The sequence below is a fragment of the Sapajus apella genome, unplaced genomic scaffold, assembly GCF_009761245.1.
Source record: "Sapajus apella isolate SASKATOON/1434 unplaced genomic scaffold, GSC_monkey_1.0 scaffold8, whole genome shotgun sequence".
Lineage (NCBI taxonomy): Eukaryota > Metazoa > Chordata > Mammalia > Primates > Cebidae > Sapajus > Sapajus apella.
Genome location: NW_022436948.1, coordinates 12,001,043 through 12,022,981, shown reverse-complemented (window position 1 = coordinate 12,022,981; position 21,939 = coordinate 12,001,043). Strand labels below are relative to the sequence as shown.

At 48.0% G+C, this 21,939-nt stretch overlaps 1 protein-coding gene across 9 annotated transcripts in view; it reads left to right on the top strand.

Moving 5' to 3' along the window:
• Positions 1 to 21,939, top strand: part of ITSN1 (intersectin 1) — a 242,499-nt gene that overhangs the window by 174,782 nt on the left and 45,778 nt on the right. For 5 of the 9 annotated variants that reach the window (XM_032276601.1, XM_032276600.1, XM_032276603.1 and 2 more), the window contains 2 exons: positions 2,927 to 3,044; positions 4,505 to 4,696. In XM_032276601.1, coding sequence (XP_032132492.1) covers positions 2,927 to 3,044; positions 4,505 to 4,696 — 310 coding nt within the window. Of the gene's footprint in view, positions 1 to 2,926; positions 3,045 to 4,504; positions 4,697 to 5,058; positions 6,567 to 21,939 lie in introns of those variants that run through there. The other 4 variants (XM_032276608.1, XM_032276606.1, XM_032276607.1 and 1 more) reach the window with 1 other exon arrangement.

Below are 21,939 nucleotides of genomic sequence, written 5' to 3'. Positions count from 1 at the left end.
GAAATCATTTCTAAATTAAAAGTTGCCTTTGAAAAGTTACATAGCAGTCACTTGAGAGGTAAGCCAGCTGACTTCCGCCTCCCCACATCCTCCCCCATCCAAAGCAAAGATGAGCCTCAAACAGCCAGGCGGGCACCTGGGCACCCACTTCATAACTCAGTGAAGGACGAGGCTTGCTCCCTGGTTGCCTGCCTGGGGCCTGTGGAAGGGCTAAATTTCCCTGCAGCCATCCGTCTGTCTAGCCTTTGTTGAATGTAGGTTTCTGCTACGTAACACAGGGGGCCTCAGTAAGGCTGGGTGAGATACAGGAAGGAATGGTTTCTGGAATGCTTCTTGAGGAAGGGACCTGTGGGAACCCTTTGGTGCCCACTAGTGGGCCTGTAGACAGACTTCCCGAATCAGCTGGTGTTTACCCATGAGCAGGACCGTGTGGAACTAGGTAAGTTTGAGGGGGAAGAGAGGCAGGAAACCGTTGCTGTACGGTGGGCTAGCCTCAGAAGACAGACCCTCGGGGTGCTAAGGAATGGGGAATTGGAACAGCAGGAGCAGGAAGGAGGAAGGCCCTGCTTGTAAAGGCCTTGGGTCTCACACAGTCCTCTGTCCACTCTGTGGAGGCAAGCCTGAGGCCAGGACAGGAAGAGCCGCACTGGAGAGCTGAACATGTAAGAAACACGTCTTGGCTAGAATAGAAGGCGCAACCTGGAGTGTAGCCAAAGTCAGATCTTCCCCTGGGGAGCTCCCTGGTGGATGCCCATAAACGTCCTTTCTGGAAGTGCTGGCCAGTTACTACTCACTGGTTCAGGAATCTGACCTCTGGAGGCCTGGAAATCCACTCCTTTCTGTCAGCATGCCTGCTCCTGTGCTGGGGAGGGAGAGGCCTCCTTAGACCCTCAGGTCCCACTTCCTGCTTAGAGTTGTGCTGTGTCACCCATTGGCCCTGCCATCAGCATGTTCCCGTCCTGTTTTGGAGACGTGGGAGACTCCCATCGCCTTCCTCCTCACCTGCGGGGCCCCTCGCCCCAGTGCAGCCTCACGTCTTAGCACTGAGCAATGACGTCTCTACTCCAGCCTTTGAAACAACAGCACCCTCTGTTCTCCTGCCTCACTGCCCTTGTTCATGACATTTCTCCCCAGGAGCCAACTGACTCCTACCTCTCCAATTTCACAAGAGCTGCAGATCCCACTTCTGGAAGCTCTCTGTGACCATCCCAACCGGAAGCACCGTCTCCCTTCCGAGAGCTCCAGTGGTGGCGCCATGCCTGCACCACTTTTTAGTATTTTATATACTTTGCTTTTTGTACACATTTCTTATTTCTACATGTAGCTGACAAGCCCCTTGGAGACAGCAGCCATAATTTCCAGTCCCCATACCTCTAGCACTGTGCTTAAGTGAGAGTTTGAATGGTTCTTAGGATCTACGATAAGGTGGCTAAGTTGCCATGGCCTGGGAAATCTCCTGGTGCTGTCACTAGAGTGCCTCTCAGTGTGGATCCACAAATGGGGAAACACCAGTGAGGTCTGTGTCCTGCCCTCGTGCAGCTGCAGGAGTGTGGGAAAGAGTGGTGTCATTGCGAGCTGAATGATGGTGGTACACTTGGTAGATAAGCATGTGGAAACCTGTAAACAGATGGCTTCAGTCATCGGCAGGTTCACTGTGAACATAAAAGCTGTAGTCCTTGAGCCAAGGGCATGAAATCTATCAGACCTCAAGGAAACGGAAACCTGCCCTGTGTTCTAAAAGTGACCCAGAGTTGTCCTTGAGAAATTGGCAGGTAGGAGGGCAGAGGTGATGTGATAGAAGTTTTCTTTTAGTTTTATTTTCTTCTTTTGGGAACAGGTAATTATAGTCACATGGTTTAAAATTCAAATGGTACAAGGGGATAGGTATGTCTCCCTCTCACCCTTGTTCCCACAGGTAGCTGTTTTGATCAGAGCCTTGTTTCTAGACGTGTGTGTGTGTGTGTGTGTGTGTGTGTGTGTGTGTACACATGCGTGCATATGCACAATGAAGTTTTGGGTTCTCTTTTCTTGGTGGTGTACAGAAGGATAGTCAAAGCCCACCTCATGATCCCTAACCTGAGTCTTTTCATGGGATTGTGTCATAACTGCAAGCCCTACCTCACCAACTTCGTTATAAACTCCCTGTGTCATCTACTGTCCCCCTCTAACAACATGGCACAGAAACACTCCATAGATGAGTCTTATGTTGAATCAGATTGAATTAAATGAGAAAGGAATGGCGTTGAAAACTGTGGCTTTACCTATCACATGGGCCTACACGTTTGTGAAAATAATGTTTAGTCTCCATGTGTTCTGTGTGCACCACATATATATCATCTTGCATCTAAGGATGTACATTACCCATAAAGGGGAGTGCATCTTGGCTTGCCACTAACTGCCTGTGGCCTTGGGGCTGTCACTTAACTTTTCATTTGGAAATTAGAATAATAATAGTATTATCCTTCTGGAACTGTTGTGTGCATAAATGCACAGGGCCTGGCTCATAAAAAGTACTCAGTGAGTATTGATGGCCATTGTTGTTATTATTATATTATTATTCCTAAAACCCATATACAGTGTTGGCATTAACCATAATGTTTACATTACCTGAAATAAACATCTGAGTGCTAGCATTAAATGAGCAGAATTTCCTATCCTAGACAATCCATGGCATATCCTGATTTTGGTAATCCACACAGTCTAGAGCAAGCAAAAACATTCTGGGCTTTGCTAACCAATGACTGCCACAGTTTGAATTTTAGCTATGGTGTTTTACATTTGTGACCTGGTAATCCATAGATTTTACTGTTAGTGTCATTTGTTTTTCAGTTATATGTGAGCTTTACATAAGTGCTTTGTTATAAAGTGAAATGTATTACAAAAGATGAACCTTTAAAAATGTTTGATATAATTATTTTCTTACTAGGCCCGTGGGAAAAAGCGCCAAATAGGCTGGTTCCCAGCTAATTATGTAAAACTTCTAAGCCCTGGGACGAGCAAAATCACTCCAACAGAGCCACCTAAGTCAACAGCATTAGCAGCAGGTAAGGCATTTCCAGTGTCTAACTGGAAAATGGTCTGCATGTCACTTGAGTTTTTCCACTTGATTTTCTCTCTAAATATCTTAGGTTGTTTTTCACATACACTTTAAAGCACTTCTTGTACTTGCTTGGACTGACACCAACTAATGTGATATGGAATATGTCTTTCGAAAGGACCAAATATCTAAGTGGCTTTTCTGTGCTGGATACAACAGAACCCTTGTTGGAATGCTCTTCCTGCAGGAGTCATGAATGCTGTGGCATTAAGGCCAGATTTTCCTCTTGATTTCCTTCCAGCCATTTAAATTGGGGTTTAGGCTAGGGGGTGAGGCCACAGAAAGTGACACCCAAAAATAAATGGCTGGGGTCTCATTAGGTCAGGAGATGGAGCTGAGGGCCACGGGGGTTGGGGGCTGTGATGTGACTAAAATAGCTCCCCTGTGACATTCACTATGGGCAGAGGGGGATTTCTCTGGGTGGGCAGGATATTGTGCGCACTTTCCTGGAGGACTGGAAAAGAACAGAGCACAGTAGTTGGCCTGGTAGGCTATTTTGTGATTGAAGGAACCAAATTAGATGCTTCAGTAAGATCTGAGAGAGGTGAGGTCAGGGGAGCAGATTTCTGCATTAGGTCTTTAAGCCACCATTCTTGGTTGGCTTTTGTGGAAAGTGTAGAATTTTTGTTTCAATACCTTGTGGTTTAATGTCTGTGTTGTATGTACCCAGTGAGATAAGATTGAAACGTGGCAGCCTTCTCGAGAAACTTTGTGATGAGCCCCAGTCCCCACTGGGCCTCTTTGCGTGAGCTGTGGCCTCGTGTAGGCTGAGGAGTGTGGTTCTCACAGGGTCTGCTGTCCCCCGGGGAGTTGTGTCAGTATCCCTCCACTTCGTGTACAGCTCCTTCCTCAGGACATGTGAAATCATTTACTGAAATGATTGAATTAGCTGGAGAATTTGAAAAGCCTAAACCTATAAATATAGGTTGATTAAGAAAGAGTAATAGGAACTGTGACCTGATGGTGCAGACTCATCTGAAGTAGAAGTGCCAAAGAATGAGAACAATTTTACCTCCAGAGACTTGAGAGAAATTAACTGGGTGTGGTGGCATGCGCCTATAGTCCCAGCTACTCAGGAGGCTGAGGCAGGAGAATCGCTTAAATCGTGGGAGGTGGAGGTTGCAGTGAGCCAAGATTGCGCTGCTGCACTCCAGCCTAGGCGAGTGAGCAAGGCTCCGTCTCAAAAAAAAAAAAAAAAAAAAAAAAGCTTTTGCTGTTGTCTTGGTTTTTAATTCTTTGTCTTCCTCTATTGCCCACACTGTAAAAGCCTGATAGAACAGTTCCACCTACTGTCATCCTTTTCTGAAAGGACAGAAATAGTAGCTGGGAATGTTGAATGGCTGCGCGGTGCCTGTTGCGCGTTCTCCGGCGAGTGTGCTGTCACTCACCCAGCCCTGTCTCCTGCAGTGTGCCAGGTGATTGGGATGTATGACTACATCGCGCAGAATGACGACGAGCTGGCCTTCAACAAGGGCCAGATCATCAATGTCCTCAACAAGGAGGACCCCGACTGGTGGAAAGGAGAAGTCAATGGACAAGTGGGGCTCTTCCCATCCAATTATGTGAAGCTGACCACAGACATGGACCCAAGCCAGCAATGTAAGTGCCCTGGTGGCTCTGTCGCCTCGCCTCTCTGGTATCTTCCGGTAAAACATGCAGCATTGCTCTGATTCTGCTGAGCTTTGTTTGCAGAACTTAAAGCTAGACCATTGCTGCATTCGCAATCGTCTCTTTGAAGACCTTCTACGTAATGCAAGAGTTTATCTCGTGGGGTTTTTTTTTTCTTTAATTTTCATTCCTTCTGTAGCATGTCCCCTCCCTCCCCTCCCTCCTTTTTCCTTTTTTTTTTTTTTTTTAAATCATTTTGGCACCATGCTGTTTACATGCCTGACTCATTTTCCTAGCTTGAATTTTGCTCATTGTTTTGTTTTGCTTATGTGTTGTTTTCCTCCTTTTTCTAGGAATCATATGTTGTCCATCCCCCCCTCAGGCTTGAAAGTCCTCAAAGAGACCCACTATCCCATATCACTGCCCAGAGGGATGATGGGAGATGCAGCCTTGATCATGTGACTTCCAGCATGATCACCTACTGCCTTCTGAGTAGAAGAACTCACTGCAGAGCAGTTTACCTCATTTTACCTTAGTTGCATGTGATCGCAATGTTTGAGTTATTACTTGCAGAGATAGGAGCAAAAATTACAAAAACACACAGGGTAGTGGGTCCTTTTGTGGCTTTCCTAGTTACTCAAATTGACTTTCCCCCACCTTTGCACAGGTGCTTTCAATAGTTTTAAAATTATTTTTAAATATATATTTTAGCCTTTTAATAAACAAAATAAATTACTTCTTTGCTATTTTGGTTTTGCAAAAAGACCCACTATCAAGGAATGCTGCATGTGCTATTAAAAATTGTTCCAAATGTCCATAAATCTGAGACTTGATGTATTTTTTTATTTTGTCCAGTGTTACTAACTAAACTGTGTAGTTTGGGGCTTTTCCCCCTTACTATAGAAGTGCAGAGGAGTTCAGTATCTCTGTTTTAAAGACATATAGAATGAGCCCAATTAAAGCGAAGGTGTTTGTGCTTGTTTGTGTGTATCAGCTGTACCTTGTTGAGCATGTAATACATCCTGTACATAAGAAATTAGTTCTTTCCATGGCAAAGCTATTACCTTGTACGATGCTCTAATCATATTGCATTTAAGTTTATTTTGCACAGTGACCTTGTAGCCACATGAGAAAGCACTCTGTGTTTTTGTTTGGTCTCAGATTTATCTGGTTGAGTTGGTGTTTTGTTTGGGGTTTTTAATTTTGCGTGTTTGCATAGCATTAAATCAGTAGACAACGCCGTTGAGGTGGTTACGATCAACGATATCCACAATCTCATTTTAGTCTCTGTTACAGGAAGTTTTATTCCAATTATTTTTCATGGAATGACCTATTTTGAACAAGTAATTTTCTTGACAAGAAAGAATGTATAGAAGTCTCCTTGCAATTAATTTCCAATGTTTACATTTTTTAACTAGACTGTGGAATTTCTACAGATTAATATGAAATGGAGCTCGTGGTCTGTTTGTGTGTTGGATATGCCGTAGCCGAAGCCCTGTCTGTCTTTTAAACACTAGTTGGAAGCTCTCAATAAACATGCCTGCTGCTCACAGCACAGAAAATGGGGTAGGGGGAGCCTCAAGCACAATCTAGCTATCCTCCTAAAGACTCTGTAACGCGCACGCCCCTCGCGTTTTCCCGGCGCCGTCGGGAGACTGTGCTGGCGGTCGTGTAGAGGTCCTTCTCCTTTCACATGGTGCAGAGAGCGAGGACCGCTCCTCCTCGTTCGGTTGCGCTTCAGTATTTTCATGGATATGAATGTAAAATATATAAATATATAAACCTGCGGCTTTAACAACTGTAATACAACCTTTTGAATTAGTTACGTGTATAGATAATTAAATTCTTCATATAAAAGTTAGACGGAAATGTCTCTGTGTTCTTGATGTTGGAAGCTGGCAGTGGTGGTGAGGAACCAAGGAGACTAGATGTCAGCAGTGGCCTGCCGCCCCGTGTCAATCGTGTGCTTCGAAATACAGACATAATCAGAGGCTCACCGAGTCTTTGTTGAACAGTCTCCCTCTCCCCTTGCTCTCCACCCTCCCTGATCAATATGCAAATGATCATTCCTTATAATACCAGTTTCAAAGCATTGAACTCTACCACCCAGTTTAGTCGTTAACTGTCTCACCAGGCTTTTGATATAAGTTGTTGACACATTGAGGGTGTGTGATTCAGCTCAGGGTACAAACTGTTTGTCCAAAAGATGTATCATAATGTACTGGTGAACACCCCCAAAAATACGTGGGTAAAGACAGAAACTTCCCATGTCCCACACTGTTGTCTGGGATCAGCTTTTGCCTGGCACACTTGGCAGAAATAAACCAGCATACACATGTTGCTACATTGTTTGCTGCAATGACCACATGCTTGATTCCATCCTCATGAACTTCACTTACTGGACCTCTCCTGCCATTCTGTGGAAAAGTGGTTTCCTTCATCAATTCAGCAGATATTTTGGGGGGGGATGTCTACCATATGTTGGGTGCCCCATTGGCTTCTGGGAGGAGTGTGGCACTCCATGGAAACAGGATCTCTGTCTTCATGGAGTTCATAGTTTAATGGGAGGAACAAACAGAAAACCAAACTCCTGCAATCTATATAAATAAACACAGTATGTGTGTGACAAGGTGACAAGTTCTGCATGAGAAGTTTGGATGGCAGGTACCACTGAGCAGACTGGCGGGGCCGGGGGAGGGCGGCCACAGGGAAAGGATCAGAGAACCTTGGGGTGGGAGTGGGGAGAGTGCTGTTTGTGCTGAGACCTGAGGAGTAAGGAGGAGCCAGATGGAGTGGGGGAAGAGGCATGGCTATTGTAGATGGATGGAGCTGTCAGGAATGCCAAGGCCCAGAGGTGGGTGGAGAGATCCTTCTCACTGCCCCCCCAGGCCACCCCCTTTTCAAGCAACGGCTGAGTCTGCAAGCCCCATCTCTTCCCCAGGACCCCTTCAGCTGTGTGAGCCAGTGTTGGTTGTCCAGTCTTGAGTTTGGCTGGAAGGGATGCAGTTGTCAAGGTGGGTACTACTCCGTAACACTCCACCTCAGTCACTCCAGAGGCCTCGTGCCCTCACTATGGGCCATTCCTCCAGGCTTGCCTCCGGCTTTGCGAAGCTGACATGGGTCGTTGCCCAGGAAGCTGTGCTTTGCCCTCACACATCATTCCGTTTGCATTTGATTGTAGAGTATCCATTGGACCCCATGATTCTCAGCCAGTGGGAGTGCTGCTGGTGCTTATGGGTAGAGTCAGGGATGCTGCTCATCATCCTACAGGACAGTCCCCCACAACAGAGAATGATCTAGCCCCAGATGTCGCCAGAGCTGAGGTTGAGAAGTGCAAGGCTCACCCCACTGGCCACTGTGGTTAATGTTCACCTGGTTATTCACCACCAGAAAGGCTACTCCAGAAACTCCTGTTGAATAAATTTAATCACTTAATAAGCTCATATATCTGTAGCATCAAAAGTATCTCAAAACCTTGGTTTTATATTTCAGAATCTTACTCTTTTTTATCTCCCATACTTTGCACTTTGGTACTAGATTAAACTAGTCATATTCACAGAGAATCTGGTCAACAAAAAATTGAGTATAAAGGAAAGAAAACATCTTTCTTCTAATAAATTAGCGAAGGGATACTAGGTATCTCCTTTGGCCCCAGAGTCTAAAGGTATCAGGTTTTGGTTTATTTATCTGTTCTTTAGCTATTTGGTTTTTATTTTTTGAGACGGAGTCTGGCTCTCACCCAGGCTGGAGTGCAGTGGTGCGATCTCAGCTGACTGCAGCCTCCACCTCCCAGGTTCAAGCGATTTTCCTGCCTCAGCCTCCTGAGTAGCTGGGATTATAGGCATGTACCACCACGTCCGGCTAATTTTTGTATTTTTGGTAGAGACAGGTTTCACCATGTTGGCCAGGCTGGTCTGGAATTCCTGACCTTAGGTGTTCTGCCCGCCTCCCAAAGTGCTGGGATTACAGGCGTGAGCCACCATGCCTGGCCTAATTTTTGCATTTTTAGTAGAGATGGGGTTTCGTCATGTTGGCCAGGCTGGTCTTGAACTCCTGATCTCAGGTGATCCACCCACCTTTTCCTCCCAAAGTGCTGGGATTACAGGCATGAGCTACCATGCCTAGCCTGTTTCTTTTTAACTGATTATTAAATCATTTAATTTCATATTGGTCTGTGTAAATATATTTGCAAGTGAACTTTGGTACTTCGCTCCAATGGCATTAGACAAGATGGGGCCCAAACAAGATTGTCCTCATTATGCACTTACAAATCACTCTCCTCTGGCCGGCTGCGTCTCCACACTGCAGGGCAGGGCTTGCAGAGTTGGGGAGTGTGGTGGTTGGGCTCCCCAAGTGGCCCAGGCCTCAGACTGCCTCTGTACAAAAAGGTATCTGGGGCCAGGCACGGTGGCTTACACTTGTAATCCCAGTACTTTGGAAGGGTGAGGCAGGTGTATCACCTGAAGTTAGGAGTTTGAGACCAGCCTGGCCAACATGTCGAAATCCAGTCTCTACTAAAAATCCGAAAATTAGCCCAGAGTGGTGGTGGACATCTGTAATCCCAGCTACTCGGGAGCCTGAGGCAGGAGAATCACTTGAATCCGGGAGGCGGAGGTTGCAGTGAGCCAAGATCGTTAAACTGTACTCCAGCCTGGGTAACAGCGAAACTTCCTTTAAAAAAAAAAAAAAAAAAATAGGCATCTGGGAGAAGCTGATCTAAAGCAGTAACACAGCCCTGTGTTATGTCACAAAATATCACACCATTACATGCATGGTAGAAACTGGTATCTGTCCTGTTTCTGGAAGGAAACCCGGGCAGACCTAGGCCACCATAGCAAATAGCAATGATTGGGTTATCTATGCCTTCATTGATGCCATCAGAAGGAAACCTAATAACACTAGCTTAGGAAAACCCTCCAAATACTAGATTTAACCATATGAAATTGTCAATTCTTAGCTATAAAAACAGCAATCTGTATGATTCAAACTAGTATAATATATGATCACGTGGCACATGGTAGGTTAGGTAAAAAACAAAAAAAAAAACAACCTATTAAGTGAGTGAGTGAAATAAACTAGCACTATAGAAAACACCAGAGTCCCAGCTTATGACACATTCCACAACACCCTCAGAGAGAAGACCATGCTGTCTCTCCAGTTACCTTTTCCTTTAGATGTGAGCTTCCCAAAAGCAACAGTGCCCTTAGAAGGGGCTGCTCCTGGAGTCTTGCTCATTTGGTCTAAGAAGGAGGCTGAGGACCAGGGACCATTATCTGGGCCACGTCTCCACTCCAGCACAGAGCAGGGGCAGCACCCCACCCAGGTAACAGTTGGGGAATAGGCACAGGAAATCACAGTCCTGCTTCATTAATCCTATTCATTGTCTTTAGTTCCAAAAATACTCAAGAGAATATTTATGAAAACGGCATTGGATGTCAATGGTCCTAAAAATTCAAGGAAAAATAGCTCCTCCTTTGAAATGCCTGGTGTTTTGGGTCTGGTAGGATAAGGAAACATGATGCAGTCCAAGATCACAGTAGCCTTATGCGAATGGTTTGCTTCAGCCAGAGTTCTGTTGGGCCCTTCTTTGAGAAAACCCCACATAGGAAAATCCAGGCTTCCAGAGTGTCTCCTGATGTCTAGATAGCTATTCCCTTTCAGAAGGTTCCATAGCCTCTTAGGAAAAGTCTATTCTTTAAATGCCTCCCCAGGCATTTTTAAGTTGTGTGACCTGATTCACAAAAATGTGTTTTTTAATAAAAAGTGAGCACCTGGCCTGGGCATGGTGGCTCACGCCTGTAATCCCAGCACTTTGGGAGGCCGAGGCGGGTGGATCGCCTGAGCTCAGGAATTCGAGACCAGCCTGACCAACATGGAGAAATCCTGTCTCTACTAAAAATACAAAATTAGCTGGGCATGGTGGTGCATGCCTGTAATCCCTGCTACTCGGGAGGCTGAGGCAGGAGAATTGCTTGAATCTGGGAAGCGGAGATTGCAGTGAGCCAAGATCGTGCCATTGCACTCCAGCCTGGGCAACAAGAGTGAAACTCTGTTTAAAAAAAAGAAAAATAAAAGAGCATCAGCTGTAGGAGAGAGATACACGCACACACACACACACACATACACACACACAGTGTCCATGCAACTTGCTGTTGGGCATACTACCTCTTAGAAGCAACCAGCTACCATGTTATTGGTTTATGATGTCAAGTTTGTGTGTGTGTGTTTGTGTGTGTGAAAGAGAGAAGGGCAGTGAGCAGCAACTTTCAGGTGACTTAAATGCCTTCATCTGTAGCTTGGTAACAGTAAGTCAAATGGTGAGTTCAGGGTACAGCCAGAAGACAGATAGATAGATAAATACTGTTCTATAGAAGATCCTGGCAGAGGCTGCCAGCTACTATTTCCAATCTGCTTGGCACATCTCTTCTGAGTGATGTTGCAAGCCTCAAAAGAAATGTTCCTTATTTCAACGAAGCTTATCATGTCTTTAAGGGCTGAACAGTTCCTTCTCTTGATACAGTTTCTCTGAACTCTGACCCAAGAGAGAGAACACTTTTGATCTGCCATTTTTCATTAAGAAAGCTGTTTCCCTTAGTGAGGAGAAACCCCTGATGCCCCTGCTTTCCCCTCACGTTTCCCACGCTGTCCTCTCCCCTTCTGATACCTGTCGCCACACACTCATGCACGCTGACCCACTGCGTTGCTTCCCAGGTCCCACCCAGAAAGTGGGGAAAAGCCTGGGCTGGGGGTGGAGTGCAGAGCTGTGCTCTGAGGATTATTCAGTGAAGTCTGTATCTTAGAGAACACTGAGCACAAGGCCTGCACCTGGAGCTGAGGGCACTCAGGGGCTTGGGAAACAGTGATGTTCTCAAGTCAGCTTTTCTTTTTTTTTTTTTTTTTTTTTTTTTTGAGACAGAGTCTCACTCTGTTGCCCTGCAACATCCATCTCCCCTGTTCAAGCAATTCTTCCTCAGCCTCCTGAGTAGCTGGGATTACAGGCACGTACAACCATGCCTGGCTGATTTTTGTATTTTTAGAAGAGACAGGGTTTCACCAGGTTGACCAGGCTGGTCTCGAACTCCTGACCTCATGATTCGCCTGTGCTGCGATTACAGGCTTGAGCCACCACGCCCGGCCCTCAAGTCAGCTTTTCAAACTCTCTGGCAAGTCCTTGTTCTAGGTGTACCATTTGATGCACAGATATATGCACACATGTGTCCACAGCTCCAGAGCTCCCACCTCCACAGAACCAGTGGCTACATCTTTGGAAAGATGGGGAAGGGGCCCCTCTTCCCTCATGCGATTCCCTCACTGCTGGGGTTGCCATGGGAGTTTGGAGCCATTGGTAAGGATTCCAACATATTTTCAACTCGCAAGCTCAATGCTGACCCACCTCAGCCCTTTGTCCTTCTCGCCTCCACTGGGGGAGTTTGCCAAAGGCTCAGGCTTGCCTAAGACGCCCTCAGTCTGAGCCAAACGTAAGAACATATGTTGCTGTAGCTTTTCAATTTTCATTCCTGGCCTCCAGAAAAACATGGTGCTGTATATAACAACACGGCTTCTCTGCAAGTTCAGCCTAATACCTTACTCCATTTCTCTCATAATTTTGCAACATTCTATTTTCCTGTAAACCACTTCCCTATAGGAAGATAGTGATTCAGACAGGACATCAACATAACTGCATCTGGGGACCTTATGGAGGCTAAGCAGCAATCCATGAGGGTGGCTCAGAGCACGGGTTCAAATCCCAGCTCTGCAGCTTACTAGTGGTGTGATCTTGGGCAAGTTATGTAATTGCTTCAGTTTCCTCATTTGCATATGGAGAGTTAATGATGACATCTAGTAGAGAATAATAGCTTTGTTGCTGTTGCTTTTATTGGAGAGAAAGGCATTTGTGCCTGGTCAGTGAGCATCGCGAGATCCAATCAAGTGGCTTCTTTCATTAAACCAAAACAGCAGGTAGGTTATGTCCATTTTTAAGACATTTTAGAGGCTGGGCCTGGTGACTCACACCTGTAATCCCAGCACTTTGGAAGGCCGAGGCCGATAGATCATGAGGTCAAGAGATCGAGACCATCCTGGCCAACGTGGTGAAACCCCGTTTCTACTAAAAATACAAAAATTAGCTGGGCGTGGTGGCACACACCGGTAGTCCCAGCTACTCAGGAAGCTGAGCCAGGAGAATCGCTTGAACCCAGGAGGCGGAGGTTGCAGTGAGCCGAGATGGAGCCACTGCACTCCAGCCTGGTGGCAGAGGGGGACTCCATCTCCAAAAAAAAAAAAAAAAAAAAAGGCTTTTAAACATACTTTTATAGATTAGGAATTTCAGAGACAAAAGATTGGACAGCTTCCCTAAAAACTTTCAGCTGTCTCATTGCAAGATTGGCCCCACCAATCTGTGCACGAACCCTGGCTCCCTTTGCTCTGTTAGCAGGAGGTCCACCGGTGGAAGCAAGTGGCTTTTTAAACACCTTCACTGCTCTCCTCAAATGTGTGGAGACGTTCTCTGGACGAAAGACCAGAGCCTACTCAGCAGACTCTTGGTTGATGTGGACAAGCTGCCTGTGTTTCACACGGTCGACGGTGGGGAGGCCACCAGGGAAAATGGAATGTGCAGGGCTTTTAAATGTCACGTCTGGACTGTGTTGGCAGGCCCATGCAGCGCTCCACAATAAACCTGTCACAAATGCGTTGAGTCACTGGGTCCTTTATTTCTCATCACGGCATTCTGTGGCCTTGTGTTCTCTTGCCAGCAAAGAATGGAACGTTCAGTCCCTAGATATGCCGACTGCTGGATTTTTTAAGCCATCATCCAGCTTAGATAAGGGACATGGGCTGCCAAGGGGTGCTGCCCCCCGGCGCCGTCTCCAGAGCAGCTGCCCCCGGCATGCTTAATTCCCTCCCTGCCCACCGCGTGCACCCCAAGATGCCTCTCAAGATCTAGCCCCACGGTTCCGCTCTGTTTGTCAGGCCTCCAGCAGAGGGGACCAGGCCAGGGATGCCTCTTTTTTCTCTGCAGCGTTACCTTGGAGTCCTGAGGCCCCGTGCCAAAGCCCCACACGGCCGAATCCTCAGTAACAGCCTCCACTGACCTGGAATCCAGTAGGATGCCTCGCTCCATCCCCTCCTCTAGGGATAGAAGTACATCTGCCGGTCCTCTCTGCCTCCCCTTCCCTCCTGCATCCTGTCTTCTCTCCCCACCTCCTGCTGTGTGGTCTGGGAGCCCAGGAGGGGCCCAGCCCACTCTGTTTCCCTCTCCCACTGCCTCCTGAGAGTTGTGGCGGAGGTATATGGAACCAGCCTGGTGATAGGGCCGTGCTCAGCAGAATACAAGCTGAGGAGATGCCTGGAGCTTTCAGGAGCAGCCAACAAGCAGCAGAGAAATGAGTGGTGATTCCAGCTAGTGAAGGATAAGGTGGCACAGAGCGTGACTGGGGGCCAAGAAGCCCCTCTGAAGAGGTGACTCGGGGATGGAGGCCTGGTTGCAGAGGAGGCACGTGCAAAGATCAATGGGAGGAGCTTTCTCAGCCCAAGGGACAGCAAGCGCAAAGGCCAGGGCTGAAGGAGCCCCTCAAAGAAGGATGGCTGAGCTTTCCACCTGGTCTGGCTGCACCCACTCTCTCCTTCCAGCTTCCCCCACGCTGCAGGCAGAGAGCTATTCTAAAAACATCGCTTCTTCTGCTAAAAATCATCTGGGGGGTGGGGCAGGTGCATTGGCTCACACCTGTAATCCCAGCACTTTGGGAGCCCAAGGCAGAGGATCATGAGGTCAGGAGTTCAAGATCAGCCTGGCCAATATGGTGAAACTCTGTCTCTACTAAAAATACAAAAATTAGCCAGGCGTGATGGTGTGCATCTGTAGTTCCTGCTACTCAGGAGGCTGAGGCAGAAGAATTGCTTGAACCTAGGAGGTAGAGGTTGCAGTGAGCTGAGATTGTGCCACTGCACTCCAGCCTGGGTAATGGAGCAAGAAAATCATCCAGTCCTTGGGGTTCTCAGTCCTCCAAGATAAAAGACCCACATCTGCTTGGTCTTCAAGCCCTGCTTGATCTTCCCTTTTCTCCAGCCCTCTTGCCTTCCCTCTCCTCGTTTATTCCTATCTGTGCTGAATTTTAACACAGCTCAGTTGTCACCTCCTTGGGGACGCCTTCCCTAACCCATGCATTCTTCTGTGCTTGCAGAGGGAACCTGGGCTGGCTGGTAATGGAGCTGCTCTCCAAGAGTCCGCTCAGTGTTCTTTCTCTGCCACCTTTCAGTCATCGTTCTGACCCGTCATGAAAGTCAGGCTTTTGTGGCCCCCATGGCTTTCCAAATGGGCCTATTGCAAACACCTCCTCTGACCACCCCCCCAAACCACTTTATGGTAAGGTCCATTTTCATCATGGAAGTCCCTCCGCAGAGAGAGCCAGAACCCACATCTGAGGCCCACTGTGGCATCCTGGGCCCACGTCAGCAGAAAGTGATGGGGGTGCAGGCAGGCAGTGTGGGCAAGGAGCTGCCCCAGCCTCAGAGACTGCATGACTCAACCCCCTCGACTACTTCCCAGGGCTCTTATGTGCCCACCTGTCCAATAGGGAGGTGGTGCTCAGGTCTAGGGACTTCCTTCATCATCTAGCCCCACTCTGCTGTCCAGTCATACCAACCCAGAACCTTCCCTCCATCACGTCAGCCTCCACCACCACCCCAGGATTCTTGAGTCTCATTAAAGCCACAGGTATGCCCCAGCTACAGATGCCTTTGCCCCACCTCCCCTGCCTCTCCTGCCCACCTGCCTTCACCCCTCCTGATTTCTCTGCCACCTCTCCTGCTCCATTAACTTGTAACAACTCAGCTCTTTTCTGAATTCCTTATCACACAGAAAGATGACTAGATGGAAAGGCTGATATGGTAATACACAGATACTCTTACCTCCCCAGTTAGACTGTGAGCTCCGTGGAGGCAGGGCCCAAATCTTGTGGTTTTGTTATATCCCCATTAAGACCTCCATGGTAACAACACTAATGAGCAGCGATAGTCCCTTTCCTTATAAAGTTGACTTATTGCAGGGCTCCCAGCCTCCCCTCTGATTACAAACTAGAGGGCAGGGCCCACCTCCCACACACGCATACCCCCCTGGTGCCTCACTCTTGCCAGTTGCTCAGGAAGCGCTGTGGCAGACAGTCCTGGGTTGCCTTTCTACCTGCCTGTTCCACAGGCTTGGTCCTTCCTCCCCAGCTAGGCTGTGCGAGGCAGGACACATCAGTGTTCATGCTCTCTGCTGCATGTAGCCTGGAACCCAACACAAAACCTGTGCTTGGCTTTCCCTCCCCAGGAGGAAAGGGAATGGCAGACGAGGCAGCATTGTTTACAAAATAAATTCTCATGAAAAGACCCTGAAACCAGAAGTGAGCTTATGAAACATAAGGATTGTTCTTCATTGTTCCTATAACCATCTTCAGTGTTGTCTATTTATGTATGTACTTGCTTTTATGTCTCCCCCACCAGAACGGAAGCCCCCCAAGAGCAGGGCCCTTGCGGCTCTATGCAGCCGCTGTGAATAAGCAGGAAATGTCATGGCTGAGGTTGCCTCTTGGGTCTCTACGGGATCAGCTTGCTGAGTTAGGAGAGACTAACCCTAGGGAGCAGGCTGTGTGTGGGTAGACCCTTCTGAAGAAAGTTCCACTGAGATGAGACGTTCACCTGCCCCGCTGGACAGCTCAGAGCTGGTCTGGCCTCCAGAGGTTCCCATGGGCTGGGGCTGTCCAGGTGCGGGTCAGCCAAGGGTCATTTTCAGAGAAGGCCTGACTGCCTTGACCTAGACTGGCCACTGCCAGCCCCTGCCAGCCCTGGGTTCCAAGGACAGGCACATCCTCTTAGCCTGATCTTGCAGGAATCTACTGAGAGAGAAAAGCGTATGGCCCACCCTCAGGCCTGCCCTCTGAAAACCTGGTGGTTTCCTCATGATTCCATTTCCTGACGTATCACCAGCAAAGATTTGCTTCTTGATGGGGAAGGTCACCGTACAACTCTGGGATCTGCTGTTCCATTCATAAAATGAGGGCATTGAGCAGAGAGAGTGGCCTTTGAAGCCACAGCCCTAGGGCTGGGGGTCAGTGGTGGTAGCGTGGCCTGAGGTGCAGCTTCAGGGGGCCCCAAGAGCAGAGTGTCAGATGGTCTCTGGCTCATCACCAGTGGCCTCAGAGTGATGGTGTTCTGTGGTTACAGCCATCAAGCCTCTTGAATGATGGCTTGAGTGACCTGCCATGGGCTGGGTTCAGCTCCACAGTTGTGGCAGCTTTCATGCTCCCCGGGCCTGGACAGATCAATTTCCAAATCCTGCTCCTTTTTCGTGCCAGGTGTCTTGATTTCCAGGCCATCTTTCCTCTGATCTCCTGGCTGCACATTGGAACCACGCGGGAGCTTTGCAGACAGCAGGTGCCCGGGCCCCGCTCCAGCCAGTCCAGTTTAGTTGGTCAGCAGGGGCTTGGTCCTTCCCCCCCAGCTAGGCTGTTCCTATAACCACTGAAGATGATATGAACACCGATGTGTCCTGCCTCGCACAGCCTAGCTGGGGAGGAAGGACCAAGGTCAGCAGGGGCACTGGGATTTTTAAAAACTCCTTGAGTGACCCTAGCAGGCGGCCAGATTCCAGGGCCACAGCCCCAACCATGCCACACACAGCTGGCATACTGATCCCCTGAAATCCAGCCAAGACCTCCCCAGCTCTGCAGCCAGAGGCTCCTCGACTGAACCTGCCCACTGGTTAGGGCTGCACCGTGCCGTCAGATTCACATGTTGAGGCCCTGACTCCCAGGACATCAGAATATGACTTTGTTTGGAGATAAATTCTCTAAAGAGGTGCTGAAGTGAGCATGAGGCTGTTAGGGTGAGCTCTGATTCCATCTGATGGGTGCCCTTAATAAGAAGGGAAATGCGGACACACGTTCGCTGGAGATTTGCATCCACAGAGGAAAGACCCTGCCAAGGAGAGAGCCCACAGGAGGAACCAGCCTTGATCTTGGACTTCGTCACCTTGATCTTGGACCTTGTATCTTTAGAACTGTGAGAAAATACATGTTTCAGTTGCTGGGTCTGTGGTCTTTGTTTTGGCCACCTGAGCAGACAGGAAGAGGTCTCAGGGAAGAGCATTGAGCTCTAGGGTCAGACTCCTGCCATTTATCAACTGACTTACCCTCCCCGTGCCTCAGTTTCCTCGTCTGCTCAATAGGGGATAACAACAGTGTAGCTACCACATAGGATTCCTGGTGAGGATTCAATGAGTTCGCACATGTGCAGTGCCCGCATTGTGAGTTCGAGTGGCATTCCACATTAACGCCCATGACTCATCACACAGAGCCTGCTTCCCTCCCCTGCAGCTGCCCCCAGGGTTCCACGCCCCGACTCTGAATTCTATTTACTCCCATTCTTCCTCCCTCCATTTGAATCCCTCACCATTGCCTGCCCCCCCATATATATGATATATTTAGCCTGCTGAAGTCCAACTCAAATTCCTCCTCCTTTGCTAAATATTTTCAAATCCCTCTTATCAAAATGACAGACCCCCTTGAATAAGACATAGTATTTGGCCAGGCACGGCAGCTCACGCCTGTAGTCCCAGCATTTTGGGAGGCCAAGGCAGGCTGATCACCTAAGGTTAGGAGTTCGAGATCAGCCTGGCCAACATGGTGAAACCCTGATTCCGCTAAAAATGCAAAAGTCAGCTGGGCATGGTAGCACGTGCCTGTGATCCTAGCTACTCAGGATGCTGAGGCAGGAGAATCACTTGAACTCAGGAGGTGGATGTTGCAGTGAGCTGAGATTGTGCCACTGCACTGTAGCCTGGGCAACAGAGTGAGACTCTGTCTACCAAAAAAAAATCTAGTATTTGGCTGGGCACAAGCACAATGGCTTATGCCCATAATCCCAACACTTTGGGAGGCCAAGGCAGATGGATCACTTGAAGTCAGGAGTTTGAGACCAGCCTGGCTAACATAGTGAAACCCCATCTCTACTAAAAATACAAAAATTAGCCGGGCCTGGTGGTGCATGCCTATAATCCCAGCTACTCGGAAGGCTGAGGCAGGAGAATTGCTTGATCCTGAGAGGTGGAGGCTGCAGTGAGCCAAGATCGCACCACTGCACTCCAGCCTGGGCAACAGAGCAAGACTCTGTCTCAAAAAAAAAGAAGACCTAGTGTTTGATAGCACAGAAGAGGAACTATAGTCAGTAGTAATTTAATTGTACATTTAAAAATAACTAAAAGATTGTAACTGGATTATTTGTAACACAAAGGATAAATGCTTCAGAGGACAGATGCCCCATTCTCCATGATGTGATTATTATGCATTGCATACCTATGCCAAAATAGCTCATGCGCCCCATAAATATATACACCTACGATGTACCCACAAAAATTGAGAATAAAAATTTAAAAACAGCAGGCTCCTCCTTCATATTCCAGTAAAAATGCATTTGTACTTTCATTATAACAAATCAATCTGCCTTTGCACCCAAAAACTTATTAACAGGAGCTACTCAGGACACCTAGAATACTACAGAGAAGTAAGTCAGGAAGAAAGAAAACCTGGGCTGGGACATAAAAGGGATCTGGAATGAGCTGAAGCATGCATACACGGGGAGGTAAAGCTATGCCAGGAATTCCAGTGCCCATTATAAGGCCATGAAATGATACGCCCTTTTACTCCCTGAAATGTGCATATTTGTGGAAAATTAAGAGATGATTTATCCCTGAGAAGAATTTTATCTTCATCCCTCCTCAGCAATCACTAAACTGCCTGGCAACCCATGTGGACCGGATTCCCCTCCTCGGGAGAAAACAAAGCTTATTTGGAATTACATCGGCACGTTTAAGCTTCTGGGATACATCTGAGTGGGAGCCTCCTGAGGATCCATCTACATGGGGCTTGGTGGGTCACCAGGACAGGCTGGGGTGGGATGCCTGAGCTCTGCTGGACCCACGAGGGTCTCTGGTGCCATTGAGGACATTCCTTCCCCTCCCACCTCTGCACCCACTGGTTCTCCAGACCCCCATAAAAATCACATCTTGAGGATTTGCAAGTCTCAAGGACTTATAACCACTTGCAGTGATGCCCTTTGCGAAGTGCCTGCAACTCAGCAAGGATCCAAGTTGGCCCAGGTTGCTAGATCCAAGTCTAGCAACCAGCAGGGTCCCAAAGGACAAGGACCTGGCCTGCCTCCCTCTCAGAACCCCAGGGCCGAGCATGGCTGCTGGTTCATGGCAGGAGTGCACAACTTCATGGCTTGGATAACGCTGGGGTTTCGGACATCAGCTGCAGGAAAAGGGACAGAGTGTTTGGCCAGAGAACTTTCTTCACATCATAGCCACGTGGCTTCATCTGCTTTTCCTACATGATAAGCCACCCCAAACCTACAGGAGAGGCCCCGGATGTTGAAGGGAGTGCAGTTAGATTGATTTTCCCAGGAGAATCCAGTGCAACCCTCGGGAGCACGGGCTCACCTGGGAGAGACTCGGGTCGTAGGGAGAAGCCTGCAGTATAGATGAGACTTCCAGGAGCCCAAGTAGCATAGATCCTGCTGATTCAGGGCCATTTAGCCAGAGGATTTGGACTGAATGTCCCCAGAGACGTTGGTAGAACCTTTCCCTTAGAGATGAAAGCCAGCTCCCGAGCTTGCTTATTGCTCTCACCTGGTCCTCCAACATGTCGTTTCTGAACTCTTGTTCTGGCATCACGATCACCGTCACCCCATCATCTGGCCCTTCCCTCTTTCCCACCTATCTCCCGCAGTGTCTCTGCATTGACCTGGTGCCTGGGTGAAGGCTTGCTCTTGCTGGTTCCTATACCCATTTATATATGGCCTTGACCTCCCAGCCATTTGGAGACACAGCCTCAGGCGAGACCCTTGAGGAAGCCTCCCCTCAGCATGAGGAGTTGCTCCTTTCTGAGGTCCTACTGTCTCCACCATCAGCATAGCCCATGGGATCCCTCTCTCTCTCTCTCTCTCTTTTTTTTTTTTTAGACAGAGTCTCACTCTGTCACCCAGGCTGGAGTGCAGTGGTGTGATCTTGGCTCACTGTAACCTCCACCTCCTGGGTTCAATGGATTCTCCTGCTTCAGCCTTCCAAGTAGCTGGGATTACAGGCACTCACCACCACACCCAGCTAATTTTTGTATTTTCAGTAGAGACGAGGTTTCACCATGTTGACCAGGCTGATCTGGAACGCCTGACCTGAAGTGATCCACCTGCCTCAGCCTCCCTAAGTGCTGGGATTACAAGCCGGAGCCCCTGCGCCTAGCCTGGGCTCTTCTTTTAATGCTTGATGTTTAATTTCTTTTTTTTCTCTCATTTTTTGTTTGTTTGTTTGTTTGTTTGTTTTGAGACAGATTCTTGCTGTTGCCCAGGCTGGAGTGCAGTGGCGTGATCATAGCTCACTGCAGCCTCCACCTCCTGGGCTCAGGTAATCCTCCTGAGTAGCTGGGACTATAGGCATGTACCAGCATGCATGGCTAATTTTTAAATTTTTTGTAGATATGGAGTCTCACTATGTTGCCCAGGCTGGCCATAAACTCCTGGGCTCAAGAAATCCACCCACCTCTGCCTTCCAAAGTACTGGGATTATAGACATAAGCCACCAAGCCCAGCTGCTTGCTATTAATATTTTAAATTTAATTTTCCTATTGCATCTCCCCCAAGGTTGTGAGTTTCCTTGAGGACAAGGACAGTATCTTGCTTATTTCTGTGTCTCTTGGACTTCAGAGGAACTTAATAATTATTTATGGACCAGCTTATTGTATATTTTGGCCCTTTCATACAGGAATGAGGTCTGTGTATTTGCTTTGCTCAATGGGCAACTTGCTGTGGGGGCTGGATTGGTTTTTGACATTCTGCTCCTTGCCGGGAAAGGTAGAATAATTGGAGGTGTGGAGAGGGGTGAGGTGCACTTTTTACCCTAAATGCTCTGTAGCCCTTGAAATTTTGTAATCAGCATGTGTTTCTGTATTGCTTGTGCAATAAAACAAGTTCTTGAAATAATGCTGTTCATATGAATATTGGTTGAGGGAAGCAAGATGATCTTTTATTGGTAAGATTTTTTTTCCCCATGCTTTTCTCCAGGGCCTAGACTCAAAAATCCTTCCAGAGGCCGTCACATGTCTCTCCATTTCGTAAATGTGTCTAACTACACAACATTCTAAGGGATGGCACATAGATTAGGAATTTTATGTGGGCTGTAATGGGGGATCATTTGTAACCGC